The sequence below is a fragment of the Primulina eburnea genome, chromosome 1, assembly GCF_022965805.1.
Source record: "Primulina eburnea isolate SZY01 chromosome 1, ASM2296580v1, whole genome shotgun sequence".
Classification (NCBI taxonomy): domain Eukaryota; kingdom Viridiplantae; phylum Streptophyta; class Magnoliopsida; order Lamiales; family Gesneriaceae; genus Primulina; species Primulina eburnea.
In genome coordinates, this window is record NC_133101.1 from 4,918,010 (window position 1) to 4,934,167 (window position 16,158).

General features: G+C 33.4%; 3 protein-coding genes across 3 annotated transcripts; 1 reads left to right on the plus strand and 2 right to left on the minus strand.

The window, feature by feature from the left end:
- Positions 1–887: 887 nt before the first annotated feature.
- LOC140823615 (L-ascorbate oxidase homolog) lies at positions 888–3,376 on the minus strand. Its single transcript, XM_073185053.1, is given in 3 exon segments — positions 888–1,531; positions 1,941–2,341; positions 2,343–3,376. Coding segments are annotated over 3 exon segments (1,665 nt in total). The 5' UTR covers positions 3,306–3,376; the 3' UTR covers positions 888–1,230.
- Positions 3,377–4,108: 732 nt separating this feature from the next.
- LOC140823609 (protease Do-like 10, mitochondrial) lies at positions 4,109–10,667 on the minus strand. Its single transcript, XM_073185040.1, has 8 exons — positions 10,106–10,667; positions 9,412–9,657; positions 8,690–8,885; positions 7,182–7,441; positions 6,802–6,929; positions 6,184–6,387; positions 4,892–4,942; positions 4,109–4,592 (listed from the first exon to the last, which is right to left on the minus strand). The coding sequence occupies exons 1-8, from the start codon at positions 10,566–10,568 to the stop codon at positions 4,350–4,352; spliced, it is 1,791 nt and encodes a 596-aa protein (XP_073041141.1). The 5' UTR covers positions 10,569–10,667; the 3' UTR covers positions 4,109–4,349.
- Positions 10,668–13,707: 3,040 nt separating this feature from the next.
- Positions 13,708–15,695, plus strand: LOC140810588 (amino acid transporter AVT1J-like). The gene is made up of 3 exons (XM_073168434.1): positions 13,708–13,943; positions 14,469–15,076; positions 15,166–15,695. Exons 1-3 carry the CDS (start codon positions 13,778–13,780, stop codon positions 15,679–15,681), a joined length of 1,290 nt encoding a protein of 429 aa, XP_073024535.1. The 5' UTR covers positions 13,708–13,777; the 3' UTR covers positions 15,682–15,695.
- The last annotated feature ends 463 nt before the right edge of the window (positions 15,696–16,158 follow it).

Here is a 16,158-nt window from a genome sequence, read left to right on the forward strand (position 1 = left end):
TTTCGTGAATGATATAATTTATTTGTTTTTACATGTTTAATTTTACATGCATTGCCTTTTGAACAACAATGTTAAAACAAACAAAGTAGTTAAAAGAAAAAAGACATGTTAAATGAAAAATAACATTGTAAGGTCTACATTTGTGTATGATATAACTCACACATTCTTTACAGATCTTTGAAGCTAGGTATAAGAAAGTTATAGGGAATATATATGTTATATTCAAATAAAATAGTAAGATTAAGAATGATCCAGATTTAAATTTCAATGAATAAATGAGTGTCTTCTCTTCATTTGACAAAAATATATGTTATATATTTCATGTTCATCTCCAAAAATATTATGATATTATACCAATGGCTCGAGCAATTAAACAAATTATGATCATGGTCATAATAATTCATTTCTTTTTCCTCAAAAAAGAGTAAAATGTATGATTATAAATAAAAGTGATTCATCACATGATTTGTAAAGACTTTGGGGAAAAAGATAGATGCTCGTGATTTGTTATATATTAGAAAATTATTTTTAAATTTATAGTATTTTATTAAAACACCCAAATAACTATTTATAAATTTATAAGCATACTCACATATTAAATTTACGTTATAGTAGGTCTATACAAATATAACTAAATAATTTAATTAAAAAATTTACTCTGTATTAATCAAGTATTAGAGTATATTAAATACGGCTTACAAATAAATTATGAAATTGGTGGAAAAATACTTAGAATAGTTAATTAAATTTTTAATAAGTAATATATTTATCGTAAAACATTTAAAATATTTTTTTAAACTATTTTAAAAAATAATTCTCAGTATCTAAATTATCTAAAATTATTAAAGTAATAATAAAACAGAGAAAAATAATTAGAAGAAGGTATGTGACAACAAACACATCTGACCATAATTATTAAAAAGAAAAACAAATATCAAAGCCATAAATTGTAGCATCATTCTCCACCATAATACACTTCAAAGAACAGATGACAAAAATTGGACAAAGATAAAACAAGAAAACAATGATCTTCAATTTTCTAGTATTGAACAAAACTTAACGTGGCCATTAATATAGAACCACCATATCCAAATCGTCCTTCTTCACTGTAAAATTCTCTACTATTTACTATCTTTATTTATTCAATCTGAAGTAATGTATGCCTCACATGCTTCAAGCCAAAGACATGGAAAAACTGTCATTTCTTGATATTGCAGACTCTAGAATCGTTCATATGCTGTAAGGTTTTGGCCTTGGCATGTTCTTGACTAGTCCGCATAGCAAAATGTCATCCTGAATGTTATATTCATCGCGGAGAGAGTTTTCTGGCGAGAGCACGCTAATGTAAAGTTGTTGTCCCAAATAATTCCTTTCTAACAGCATTGATCTCAAGTTCCACATTCCAGCATTGTCCAAAGTTGTCATGACTGCTGCCCAGCTTTTTGGATATACATGGATTGTGTGTCTGCTAACAGCATCTATTAGATTGTACTTCGTCCTTTTGTCTGCTGTCCATCTCCCAGGCTCAATCCTGTCTCAACATATATTTATGCATGAAATTTATGAATATCTAATAAGTTGAATTTAACATCAAATAGTGGGAAATCTTGCTCTCGCTTCTGGTAGTGAAATCATCTGGCTCAGGTTATTGTTTTCGGTTTCTTGACTTGCGGATTTGGCTTCCAGTAAATAGGTGGTTTTTTAGAATATGAATCTATGAATAGGTGAAAGTGTAACGATCTATCATCTGTTTTTTGGGAAAAAAATTGATTTAAAACATGGCGTTTTTGCACAAAACTGTCAGGATTATTCGATTCTGATCGTTAAATATCCAATTCAGATTAACATTTTGTTGGATTTTGGTTTCTTGAACATAGATGGTTCTGTGTACCCGTAATTATGTGCTACAATGACTATCAGTGTTTTTTAGAATTACTTACGCGACAGGGAAGAACGAATAGCCGTCCAAGTGCCACGATTGAACACTCTTCTCATGGTTTTCGAATATGATCTCAACGAAGTTTCTGAAAATCGCTTGGATCACATTTGGAGCAATGGTGATTTTATCTCCTGCACCAGATGGTGGTTCATCACCAATTAAATCGTATTTGAACACTTTGTTTGCAATCCCAAAGTATTCAGCCAACTTCACTGGTGTCTCTGGATCAATGTGTGAAACTCCATTGACAGCATACCTCAACTTTCCATCAACAGATCCTGCCGAGTTGACGAATTTTATTGTGCGTGTAATGTTGATTTTTCCATAATGGTAGGACCCTTGTGGATTAGGCCTAGCTGCGCTTGCTGTCAAGTTCCAACGAAGGGACCGGAACTGGTTCAACTGACCAAGCCCACCCTACTGGAGCCTCTGGCAGAGCGGCTGAGGCTGGACCCTTTCCACCGACATAACGGATTGTTGCCGTGGCAATGAGTGGTGATTTTGTAAAACGCGTGGACGCAACAAAGAGATAGTCCTTAGGTGCTTGATCAGCCGTGACCAACACTGAGTAGCATTGTCCTAAATGCACATCAAGAGAATCATACACATTCTGCACAGTATGTGATCCTTCGACCTCCACTAGTTTCATTGGATGGCCTTGAAACCTGGCATTAATGGAATTCTTCATCCCAACATTACATATTCTGTATCTATATACCTTCCCAGGGATCATATTAAACATGGGCTGATCTTTTCCATCACTTTTACCATTCTTTCCATTGATAATAAGCCCATCCGGCCGGCCAAGACTCCGGCCACCATCCAACAGTTTCTTCAAGTTGGAATGGCCTTTCGAGTACCAATCTCCTACAAGCACTGCGTAGTCATCCTCAGGATGATCAAAGGGTACCGGGATCAAGTCACGGCTATGCACAGTGAGGGGGCCATAGCCACCTGCCGCACGGTGGAGTGCGGTGGTGGGGTAGTAATAGTAGCTGCCTATCTGATCCTTGACTTGAAAGTGGTAAGTAAAGTTTGAACCCGGCTGAATTGGGCAATTTGTGCCTAATGTTCCATCTTGCCAAGAATTCTTCCTCTGTTGAATGCCATTCCAAGTGAAGAGCAATGGCTCGTCGAGGTGGTTGAAGACATTAACAACAATGTTGTTGTTGGAAGTGCAGTTGATCTTTGGTCCTGGGAATTGTCCATTGATTTGAATCACTTGTTGAGGGACACCTAAAGGGGAGAGGGTGGCATAATTGACATTCCAAGTGTAGAACAAGTAAGGATCCTCAGATTTGACCACAAAAACATGTGTTGAAAGAATGCAAATGAGTGTAAGAATCAACAAGTTAATGCTACACATATTTCTATCTTTGTTTGATACTTTTGGTCAGATTTCCTTGAGGAAGAGTTATTGTGGGAGATGATTGTTGTGTCAAAGTTTGGCTTTAAAAGGTAAAATGGACAAAGGCGAAAATATTGAGGGCCACTGAAATTTTGATGTATTACCGCAAGCAACGTTCTTTTTTGGGGTGGAAGTTTTGTTAGCATTCTCTGATTATAATTTTCAGTTTATTATGTTGGCATGAAGTTTTGGTCAACCTCGATCTTCCTGACTTCTCTCTTCCTCTCACACATGTACACTCACTCAAAGGAGCCCAAAAAGAAAATTAGCACCACATGTGAACTTCTTGTTGTATTTGCTTATTTTTTATTTTTATTTTATTTTTTTGCAGAAAGTTCATATCGCATAGGCGATTAAGATCCAAACTTTGATTGATACGGTAATTGTAAACTTATTTTAATCAAGGATATATATACATTAAAATAACAGTATGTCAAAAAAATAACTCTAAACATTTGCAATATATTAAACATCAAAATCAAATTACTTATCTTTAACACAGATATTTAATTTTTCTTGGTCATTATTAAAATTGAATTTATAATTTTTCGAAAATATATTTTACCACGCATCCACAAATTGATTTTATCACAATAATACACTGGTTGTAATTACACGTGACGAGTGATTTGTTCCCTAGTACATATACTAAAAAGAAAAATCTTCAAGAGATTTAGATTGTACATCTCATTCAACCATTTGCCTTAATGTACGATTAATCAAGAAATTTGAATCAAGATGAATAGATGACACTCCTAATCGTATAAATAATTAATTACATTCATGATAAATAAACAATGAGAATTGAAATTATTCCAAAAAATGAGATAGCGTTTACATCAAGAAAATTTAAATTAGAACACAACAAAATTAGCTCGATGTCAAATTGCAAGGCAAACGCTAAGAAAACTTGCTCGGACATTCATCTTCCAATATATTCCACAAATTTAGAAATAACTGATATAGAAATCAGCCAGTGAAACAAATAAATTAACCGGATGCTTATTTTGAGCAAGCAAGCTCAACTTCTGACAGAGTTTGTTCATCAATAAGGTCACTAGACATGGTATGAGGTATTCTATGCCGTTTTAATATTCGAGCCGTTGCGAGTTTTGCAGAATCATAGTTCAAAACAATTACCCTCTCATCATCCAAATCGAATCTCACACTTCCTTTGAAACTATCTTCCACAAGCTGTCGTAAATGTTTCAAGTTGTTAACTTGTATGCCGTTGACCTTCTTCACCTGTAAAATGGAACAAATTGTAAAGAAAGGGAGTGTGAGAAAAGAAATTGCCTACTGTGTGAAGAAATAACCAATACAAACTTCAAATGCAGCTGCTCAAACAAGAATAGCGATTCACAATATCTGAGTTGTCACAGAAAACCATGTATCTGGGCTTAAAAACAACGGTATATGAAAACTGCCATGATACACTTGTACCTAAAACATTTTACGGGATAGTATTTTCATTTAGTTTAAGCTAGAACAGAGTAAGATCAGCTCATTAAAAAGTAAACTTGCAGAAACACAGTGTCGTATACCTGTAGCTCAGCAAGGCGCTCATAGCCGGTATTGATGTCATCCATTAAGACCTATATAAAATTTGTAGCATAGTCAAGAACAAAGCATCTCTCTACGAACACATAAATGCACATGGATGATGCACATATTTTTTCACAATGAATGCTCTTTCTCCATAATTCACCACTAACCTCAGACACAATGTCTAATCTAAGTTACACAACTTGTTATTTGCTTTTTCGCTTTTACTACGATAGCTATACATCTTTTCAAGTCCACGAAACTCCCATTTTACATAATGTCTAAATTACATGCAAACTTAAGAAAGCATTATATCTTCGCAAGTTCATGAAACTCTCAAATTTTAAAAATCGAGAAATTTGTGTTTGAAAAACTCCCTTCTACCAACTTTTCCATTGTAAACTAAATCTATTTTTATCATTCATTCATTGATTTATGGTTGTTTTATATAACAGTTTAATCATTCATTAATGCAGTACTAGGGTCAATTTCTTAAGCCTCAATCTCATGATTCTCACTTTAACTAATTCATTATTTATACCAACTCCCACTACCTATTCATTTTATTTATAAAAGTTTTATGCTCCCGAGTATTTTATATTTTATAAATTGAATATACTCGTAGAGGTCACTTTATTTTTTATTATTTCCATATCTAACATTTCCTTCTATTAAAGGTTAATATATTTATCCTTTTCTTTCAACTTTACAAAATATGACACTTCTTCACATCCTGTCACTGTTATTATTATAGCTAATCTACATCATACTCATTATCAGGTAAACATTCAAGTATGATCATCGTACCATTCGATACTCAATAAAAAATAGCTTAAAGATTGAGAAGTCACAGTAAATGGTAGAGTAAGCTATCAACTGGTAAATTGTGATATACGCACCATAAAAATCCAAATGTTCAAGTTGTTAGAATTTCAAAAGTTACTAAATTATTAAAATGGAGAGATGATGCGAATGATTGTTGGAATGAATTTTTACAATCAAGAATAAAAAATAATTTAGAAATTAAATCAATTCAATTGATACCAGTAAACATTATAGATACCTACATACTTTATCAAAAAAATGCTAGGGAAACTAATCATAATTATCACAATCATAGAATAAAATATATAAATGTGCAACTATGAATAGATGTCCAAATTAACAAAATCAGCATATATACTGAAAGAAGATTAGGAGGACAAAGAATTTGATGGTTTGCTAATCCCTCCATCAGATTGAGAAAACTATTCCAACCTGAAACTTGACAATAGAAAGAATATCTAAGAACCTGGGAGAGGATGACAAGCTGTTCACCAGCTTTCTTTGGCAGCTCTCTAAGTGCTCGTTCACACAACCGACGAGGGGATGTGTTGTACCAGTCTTCTCCATACTCATGGAGAAATGGCTGAGTCAAAGGAATAAAGACAAGGCCGGCAAAGATGAAATAACTTGGAAGTTTATCAAACTGATGAACTGGAACAAGCGGTTCTATCTGCATGTCAAAGAAATTTTGAAGAATCGGCTCAGAATATAGCCAACTAAGAGAAATGAAGAAATGAATATAATCTGGGATTTTGATTCCTTAACAGGGCTTCTATTAAAGCTCGGTTATTTAAGAGCATTTTTGTCTTCGATAAATGCGTAAGTAAAGGTTAATGTTCCTGCTCAAGGAATGACATGATAACGAATGAACATTGATTAAACGGGAAATGATTAGATGTCTATCAATTAAAAATTTGTTTGGCATGCCGATATTACGATATTAAGGCAATTATCCAATTGATGGTTCCTGTCCAGCGAAAAAGCAGCACCAGTAGTTGTGGCAGTAGAAATACAGCACTGTCATGTGTCCAGACAGATCACAAGAAGCAGTGTTAGGCCAATCTGCAGAAGAAATTGCACTTACAGGACGAAGGGTGACACTGAAGTCATGCTCTTCTCCATTTCTCAAGACTTTAATCTCCGCTGTTTCATTAGGTTTCTTCATGGAGACTAAATGATCAAACGTTATTCGCTCTCGATTCCGGAAAGAAACTGTATCATAAATGAGGCACAACATCAAAACTATTGAAATTAAAATAGCCATGCACTAGAAGTAAAACGATCAACCACCATAATGTTTTGCAAGTACGAGGCATGTTCAGCAAATAAATAGTAAATAACATTTATTTGGCCTCTCAAGTAATTGAAAATGCCTAAGAATTATCAATCGAGCGATCATAAGAGATGTTTTTGAAACACCTAACATAGAATCCTCAAAAGGCACGGAGACATGTTGAAATATACCTGTTCCATCATTTGCTATAGTGGAACCATCAAACGAAAGGATGATATCATCTTTTTTCAGAACTCTATATGCATCAGAGAGAGGATTAATTCTACTGACAAGTATCCCAGTTAAACCAGGTCGCATTTTGAAGTGATCACGAAGTTGTGCATTTTCAGTAGGTTGGCAAGACAATCCCAAGGAGCAGAATCCAACATAATCTCCAGTTTCTTGAACACCCGCAATGAAATGCTTTATCACCGGGACAGGAATAATATAACTGCAAAATGACAAACAATCATGTGACATTGTATCTAATGACTCCTCCAAGTTTATAAGAACCTACATTATTTAAGAACATGTCTATTCATACATGGACAAATAAAATACAACAGTAGCAATCAAACACGCCAAATCCAAATAACAATACATTTAGCCACTGACATGGAGAGGTGGTGACTGCTTCGACCCGGTTTTGAAGTGACTGGACACGAGTCTTTTACAAGTTTTCCGTGAATATATTAACATGTTAAATCTTACGATATTCAATACCCCATGGACTATAAGTTGCTTGCTATACATGTAATTATAATTATAATTATAAGAAACTAAAAAGCTGAAGTGTTTATGTTTAATTTAAAGATAGGGTCAGCCAATCGTACAAGAAAAATACAATTCAATTTCTTTCGCTGCAAATAACTGACTAAACAAAGGTATGTGTATCGTAGATTTTCTCGACCTCTTTGGCATAATTAACATAAACTATATTGTCTTGGCCCTTAAGAGATAAATGGCTCATTTGTCTAAAAAGGAATAGATTCCTAATGAGAATCCATATTTAACAGAAGTAGTTCTATGATGCATACACAAAAAAATATTTCATTTCACAGCAAAAACAGAATACATAAAAATGGAAAACATTACCATTGATCAATATGATTCAATTCCTGATTCACTGCCAGTTCAAAAATGATAAAGAGCATCCGTAATTGTGTAAGCATCTTCATAGGGAGTAGGGACAAGTCATTAATTGGTATGACACTCTCTAGGGAAGAAAAGACATGGAAAATTTCTGGTTATTTATTTTGTTTCTACTCATTCTTTTTTGAGATACATGAAATTAATTCCAACAACCATGTCCAAGAGCTCTAAATTGTGTAACTCCTATGTCTTGTATAACTTGGATTGTCGCATTTGACTAACCAATTTCACCAAAGATAAATAGGCGAATTAGTCATCATCCATAAGCTGCAGCTTCAACAGAGGACAATAATGTTACCAAGGCCGAAAATGCATAACACACCTACCAAATCTAGAATCAAGTTGGCAGCTTGGTGGAAAAGAATAAGTCAGAACTGGAAATGGAGTCAAACTTTAAAATAGATTTGATGTGAGAAATTAAATATGTGTGCCTCCTAACTTTGTAAAAATGAGGTTCTGACACTCAAATTCTCAAGCAAACAATTGGTATGTTCCTAGCTGCCATCTTCTGCCAATGAAATGCAAGGAAAAAACATGATAAATTTACCCAATGTTCTCCGCACCAGAAAGATTTTGAAATGCTACTCCGACAACTTTGTCACCCATGATTGCCGGGCCTCCACTGTTTCCTGGATTTATAGCTGCATCAATCTGTATTGCCAACAGCTGTGTTGCACCATGTACATATTGCGTTGGCTCAACCCTAGAGACAACCCCTTTTGTAACAGAAATGTTGTCTCCTCCTGCAAAAACATACCTCATTAGTTTAAATTTTCTAATGAAACCAGCAGAAGCTCACTGCTCACAACTTATAATCATAACACAAGAATGTTTAAAGAAGATACAAAACTATTCAATTAGTCAACAATTTAATGAAAAATATGGCAAGTTTCGATAACCAATATAGAAAATCGTATCATAGTCGGCCACTCAGCCTAGACAAACCCATAAGCAAGATTAGATAATAATACAAATAATTTTTGCACTCGTGAACTCGATAAAACCAATCAATAGCAAGCAATTTAAATAGTAATTAAAAGTTAGATACTACATGATAAAGGCCACTTAAAAGTCTGCAGATAACGCCCAATTTACAATTAAATTTCTCTTCAAAGTCCTAAAATTTACATGCATGGTCCATTTTTTCCAGTTTTCAACCATATATCTTTGAAATAACATTACAAAAGATTAATTCTGGTTTTCAACCCTGGCCAATGGAGAAATTTTCCTAACTCAAAACGATCTTGCGCACATTTTATGTGACATTACCTTGAGGATAGCCAACAACAGCAACTGCCTCTTGAAGAAAGGGGGTGTCACCAAGTTCCAGAAAGCTCATTCCTTCCCAGAATTCTTCATTTTCAACAACCAGTATAGCCAAATCACATTCATGGCCGACAGCTTGGACCTCTGCCCTGTATTTCGTGGGAGAACCGTGCTTTCTTACAAGTACAAATGTATGATCAGCCACGACATGGGCATTTGTCAGGATTTTCCTTCCCGGAATAACAAACCCTACATCAAATTTCACAAAACCCATAGTCAAAATAATCATTGATCCACACAGGCAATTTCATCGAAACTTTTAAACTTATATGGCCAATATTCTTAGCCCACAAGACACCTGCATGAATCCATCCGGTTGTCTACGGATATGATTTTCTCTTAAAATGTGAGTTGAGGCTAATCTACATCTAAGATCAGGACAGCAAACTTTTTGAAACAGTGTATCATTACAACAATAAATGTCATACAGGAAACATAAGAATTGTGAAAAGAGTTTGCATATCCACTCATACTACCACTTTGTTAGCTAAAACCAATAGATTGACCGTCATTGGGTCTCATGATCACTCGGCCAGAACAAGCGCAAAGAGAAAACTTTCACGAAAAAGAAAAGCTTTTAATCAGTTATGTTATACCCATCTAAACGAAATCAAATTGGGTAAAAAGAAATGCAAACCCGAGCCCATTGTTTCACGCTGAGACTTATTCTGCCAAGGAAGGAAGTAACTGGGGCTACTCGCAACCGTAAATATCTTCACCACAGAATCCAACGCCAATTCAATTGCAGAATACTCCTCCGGAATAGCACCATATTGCATGGGAACGTAATTCCCCGCCTCCTCATCAGCTTCACCATTCTCAATACCAGTGGTAGGAGTAGCCGAAGCATCGGCAGCTAATATAGAATTTGATATTGAGCAAGTTGAATACAATTTAATCCAGGAGGAACAAAAACCACTGCAACTTATTCCACTGCTAAAGTAGGAAATAACACTGCGAGCAAAAGGAGACTGGATGGGATTGTTAAAGGGAGAATGATGAGAAAAGAGAGCTCTACTACTTCTTCCAAGGGGGTTGTCAGTGAGCCTCAGCCTCCGAAACGCCGTATGCGCGGCGGCGCATGATCGACTTACTAGCATCACCGCGTCAGGACGAAGGCGGAGGCGAAAAACCTCCGGGTCAGGGTTTTAGGGCATCTCCAACGGCCACTGTCAGTCGCTCTCGTTTTTGGTAGACGAGATCTTACGTATTTGACCACTGTTTCATTTTATTTTAACGGATATGATATTATTATATATATAATTTAAAAAAATAAGATATATATGCATGGACAAATTTTAACTATTTATTTTATAATGTAGATAATATCCACATGAATAAGATGAAATAAATCTTTTAAATAGAACAATTTACTACTTTACGGAAAATATTATATTTTGTTTAAAAAAATTTATTTATCATTTTACTACATCTCCTTAAATTCTATCGTATTATCGAGATATAGTATTTTTAATAAACACGAAAAAATTATTTATTAAATTTTTATACTAATTATCGATAGATGTGGTGGGAAGGACTCGGATTCTAAACTCGATTTATTATAATTTAACTTAGTGCACTTACTAGTCCACAAATTTCAACGATAGATAACAAAATCATTTCATCCTAAGACATCACTTGGTTTGTATAACATAATAAAATGTTGGATAAAATCTTTGAGTGATAAATGAAATGAAATTTGTATATTAGTAATTTTGAATGATAAATTACATGAAAATTTGTGTTTGCCTATTTGATATTTTGGTCTTATATATTACACATTTTCATCTATAGTATATTTCGATTATCGACAATTTTGATCATTTTTTTTATCGGAACTGTTGATATGTTATTACACATTTCAAAACTACATTATCCCTGTATTGGTGATACACAAGCGTTACGTTACTAACATTGTAAACAATATAAAAAAAACAAAGATAGTGCGGATAAAATGAAATTTAACATTCCACTCAACATAAAATCGCCAATATAGAAGAATTTTATCAGTCAATATTTATGCTACCGACTTTATTTAAATTTATTTTTTGTCCTCAAATGAATTATGCTCAATTTCAAACACATATAAAGATTTATATTTGGAATTGTAATCAGATAAAACTCTTCAAGATACTGATAACTGCCAAGAAACGAAAAATTGCACTTCCAGTTCCGGAATTCATTTATGCTGTCACTTTCAAAAATCGAACAAATGGAACAAAAAATTTAAACTTCTTACCTGACCATTGTAAATCGAAGTTTTTCTTCGAGTTTCAAAGTGTGGTTTTAGAACTTATTAGGAACGAAAGATTCTTAAAAATCTAAAAAAATCACGCGGCTAAATTCGATTTTTTCTTCAAGGTGAGCTGATACTTACGGGATTAATTCGCCGAAATCCCACTGTGTGTGTAAAGGCTTAATCAAAGGTTTTTTTGAGATTTTTTCACATGCAATCTTCCAATTTTATGGACTGTCACACGATATTCATCTCTATTATTATATTCAAGCTATCGGACATATCAATTATTATTATTTTTTTAAAAAAATAATAATTAAAAGTTTTGTTATTATTATAATATTATTATTAATATATTATTTTGTGGTTAGCACTTGATGTGTCTTCTTAAATATACATTTTTAAAAAAAGTCTTGGTCAACTTTTTGATTTATATACAATCAGGCTGGATGTAGACATTATTTTTAAGGAAAAAAACAAATGTTTAATATCGAATTTTTAAGTGGCTATTTGAAAAATAAGAAAAAAAAATCCATTGTTTAAATATAATATAAAAAATATAATTTCATTATTTTAAAAGTAGAGTACGAAGTAAAAGCCAAAAACTACACATGTATGTCACCATCGGTGCTCAATCGGATGGTTCGTGAAGCTTCTGATGCTTATTCTTATGTTGTATGATATTCTGGTGATATACTAGCTTTGGTTACTTAGTATTATAAATCAAGATATTTGAATGTGAGACAAAAATTTGTGTAAGACGGTCTCACATGGATCGTATTTTGTGAGACATATCTTTTATTCGGATCATCCATGAAAAATTATTACTTTTTATGATAAGGATATTAATTTTTATTGTGAATATCGACAGAGTTGACATTGTCTCACAGATAAAGATTCGTGAGACTGTCTCACAAAAGACCTACTCTTGAAGTAATGCATATGATTTATTTTTTTAAAAAAATGTTATTTCTAAAGCAACTCATGCGTCCAAGGATTACTTCTTTTATTGCTAAAAAATAATACTTCTTTAAAAAAAAATTGGTAATTCTTTATAGAAGATTATAAGATGTCGAAACAGAGAACTCGAAAAGAAAATACATTAATCTTATTGTTTGATCTTATTTTTGTAATTATGATATGATAAAAGAAATCTATATTAATATCAAACATATTTAAATTCCATATATATTCAGTTTTATATATTTTTTTACTTACCATGCTCAATTATAATTTCACAAATAAATCGTTATCTATCTATTAGACGTGATGAATCATATCTAAACTATACATATAGAGTAGGTCTCATGTGAGACCGTCTCACGGATCATAATCTGTGAGACGGGTCAACCCTACCCATATTCACAATAAAAAATAATACTTTTAGCATAAAAAGTAATACTTTTGCATGAGTGACCCAAATAAGAGATCCGTCTCACAGATACGACCTGTGAGACCGTCTCACACAAGTTTTTGCCAATGTGAAAATTCAAATTTCATCAAGTAAAAAATGTTCTATTAATTTGCGCCATTTGCACGCATTTATACAGCTGAAATTTTTGTTATTTAATATTAATGGTTTTTAGATTTTTTTTATTAAGAAAGATATAGTTGACATTTTTTTTTGGTTTTAATGAATTTCGGAAGTTTTGGATCCGTTTTGTATTTTCGGCTAAAATTCTCCAATCATATGGTCGGTTTTCATATGTTTTGCAAAATAATTGTTTATTGTTTTACTTTATCTTATCTAATTTAAGTTTTATATTGCAATGAGTTCTTAAAAGATCTATGTTAGTTATTTTAAATCCAACAAAATCTTTAATTTTTCTTTTTTGTAACTAAATACCGTAGATTTTTGTAGTTTACTAAATCAAGAATTATATTTCTGTTGAGATTCTAATGAATGAATATCACTAAAAATCTTCCATGGGATCATTTTGTTTTGCAAAGTTATTAATTAAAACCATAAATTTTTTTTAAAAAAATTGAGATACACAGAACCTCAGAATATAAAACAAGGATTGATGAACACTCCCACACAAGCATAATACCCAAGAATCCTACAACAATTCAATGGAACGCAGTGTAGATGGCATCATCGTCGACGAAAATGGCGACGAGATAATCGACATCAACGGAGCTGCCATCGGTAATGTGATGATCGACTTCGAGGACGACTATCACAAAGGCTCGACGTCTTTTTTGAAAACCTGTCTCAATAGTGTCAATGCTTTATCAGGTTTTTCTTCTTTTTTTTCTATTCGTTGCGGTAGGAAGGAAACTTTTACTGAACAAAAGGGAAAATCGTGTATTTCTTTAATGTTACGTTTGGATGGATGAATTTGAAATCTATGAATTTAAATTATATTTTTATTGTTAATAATGAAACAATTGATGAAATATTAAATATATAATATACTTATTTACACATTAGTTATACTAAGAAGAATAAAATTCAATTACCTCCATTATTGAGAAAATTTGAAATCAATGTTAATTAACATGAAACAATTTAAAATATGTAAGAGTTGGATTTGAAATTTATGGTCTTGCTTATATAAAACTATAAAAATACATTTGAATATATTAGATTTGAAATCCATCGATCCAAACACAATCTTACAGAATTTGCGGAGATCATGACATGGTAAATACGCGCATAACTTTTCGAAGATGTGTTATTTATCATGATAACATGTTTGATGTTAGAAAATGGTGAAGTATATAATTGGCTGAATTTGCCACTTTTCTTTTGGTTTATTAGGTGTTGGGATATTATCACTTCCTTATGCAGTATCATCTGGGGGCTGGTTGACTTTGATATTTTTCTTTCTCATAGCCGGCTCAACTTACTATACTGCTTTATTGATTCAAAGATGCTTGGACATGGATCGAACCATAAGAAGCTATCCCGATATCGGTGGCCGCGCATTCGGGCCTAAAGGAAGAGCAATTGCATCCATAGCCACGAACATCGAGCTTTACTTGGTGGCAACAGGTTTCTTGATACTCGACGGAGATAATTTGCATAATTTATTTCCAGGCATAGGATTTAACGTCGGTAAGCTCGTTTTCGGAGGAAGAACGTGCTTTATTCTCATGATGGGCCTCCTTTTACTTCCGACTGTTTGGTTGAATAATATGCACATTCTCTCTTACATATCCGCCACAGGAGTTGTAGCTTCTTTTGTCATCCTCTGTTCGGTTTTATGGGCTGGTGCATTCGACGGAATCGGATTCCGCGAAAAGGGAATGCTGATAAATTTGAAAGGAATTCCCACGGCTGTCAGCTTGTATGCCTTTTGTTATTGCGCTCATCCGGTTTTTCCTACGTTGTACAATTCGATGAAAAGCAGAAAAAAATTCTCTAAGGTGCTATATATCAAACAAAGTTCCGATTTTATCACTCGGGGTTTCTATTTTTCTTGTTTTTAACTGAGAAACGTGACTTTTATTCGTAGATCATGCTCGTTTGCTTCCTTGTGTCGACAACTAGCTACGCAACCATGGCGGTCTTGGGGTATCTCATGTTCGGTTCAAAAGTAGAGTCTCAAGTAACTTTGAATCTTCCAACGAACAAAACCAGCGCGAAAATAGCGATTTACATCACACTTGTGAATCCATTCGCCAAGTTCGCATTGATGGTGAAGCCAATCGTAAGTTCACTTGAAAATCGTATCTTGTCACGTCCCAATAGAAGGCATAGCACCTTGATTAGGACGGGAATGACACTTAGCATGATGGTGGTGGGCATAACCATCCCCTTTTTCGGACAACTCATGTCGCTTGTTGGCGCGTTTTTGGGCGTAACCGGCTCGATCATACTTCCATGTGTTTTCTTCTTGAAGATTTCTGGGATTTATCGAAGGTTCGGATTCGAGATGGCCTTTATCTGCGTGATTATATCTCTAGGTGGTGTGATTCTTCTTGTTGGTACTTACACAGCTTTGCAGCAGATAATTAAACATTTGTTATGACATAGCACATCTTGGTTATTTATATTTCTCTATTTGTAATTTTCATATTATATTATCAAATTTCAGTTTCAGTCCAGTTGTTTCGATTTTTGGTAATTTTAATCATTTTTCGTAGAGTGCTGACATAACACTACATGCGTATACTAACCGGTTTTCTAAAATATATAAATTATCAAAATCGTAAAAAAGAAAATATATATGACCAAAATCGCAAAATTGTTTTGTGGAAGGAAATAATTATTCAGATACAATTTTTGAAACTTATGAGTTTCATTTGTCAGCCGTGTGTAGACGGTGTTCTGCGCTAATACAAATCGTGTTTCTCTGCTGTCAATTACTTAGTTTTATCTTGATTATAAAATATTTTTCCACGCAAATATGAATTCTTTTTATTTTAATTAATATATTTATTCTTTCAGTTTAGGTGTTATTTTTCGTAAAAAGAATAAGTTATATATAATATGGAAAACACTAACA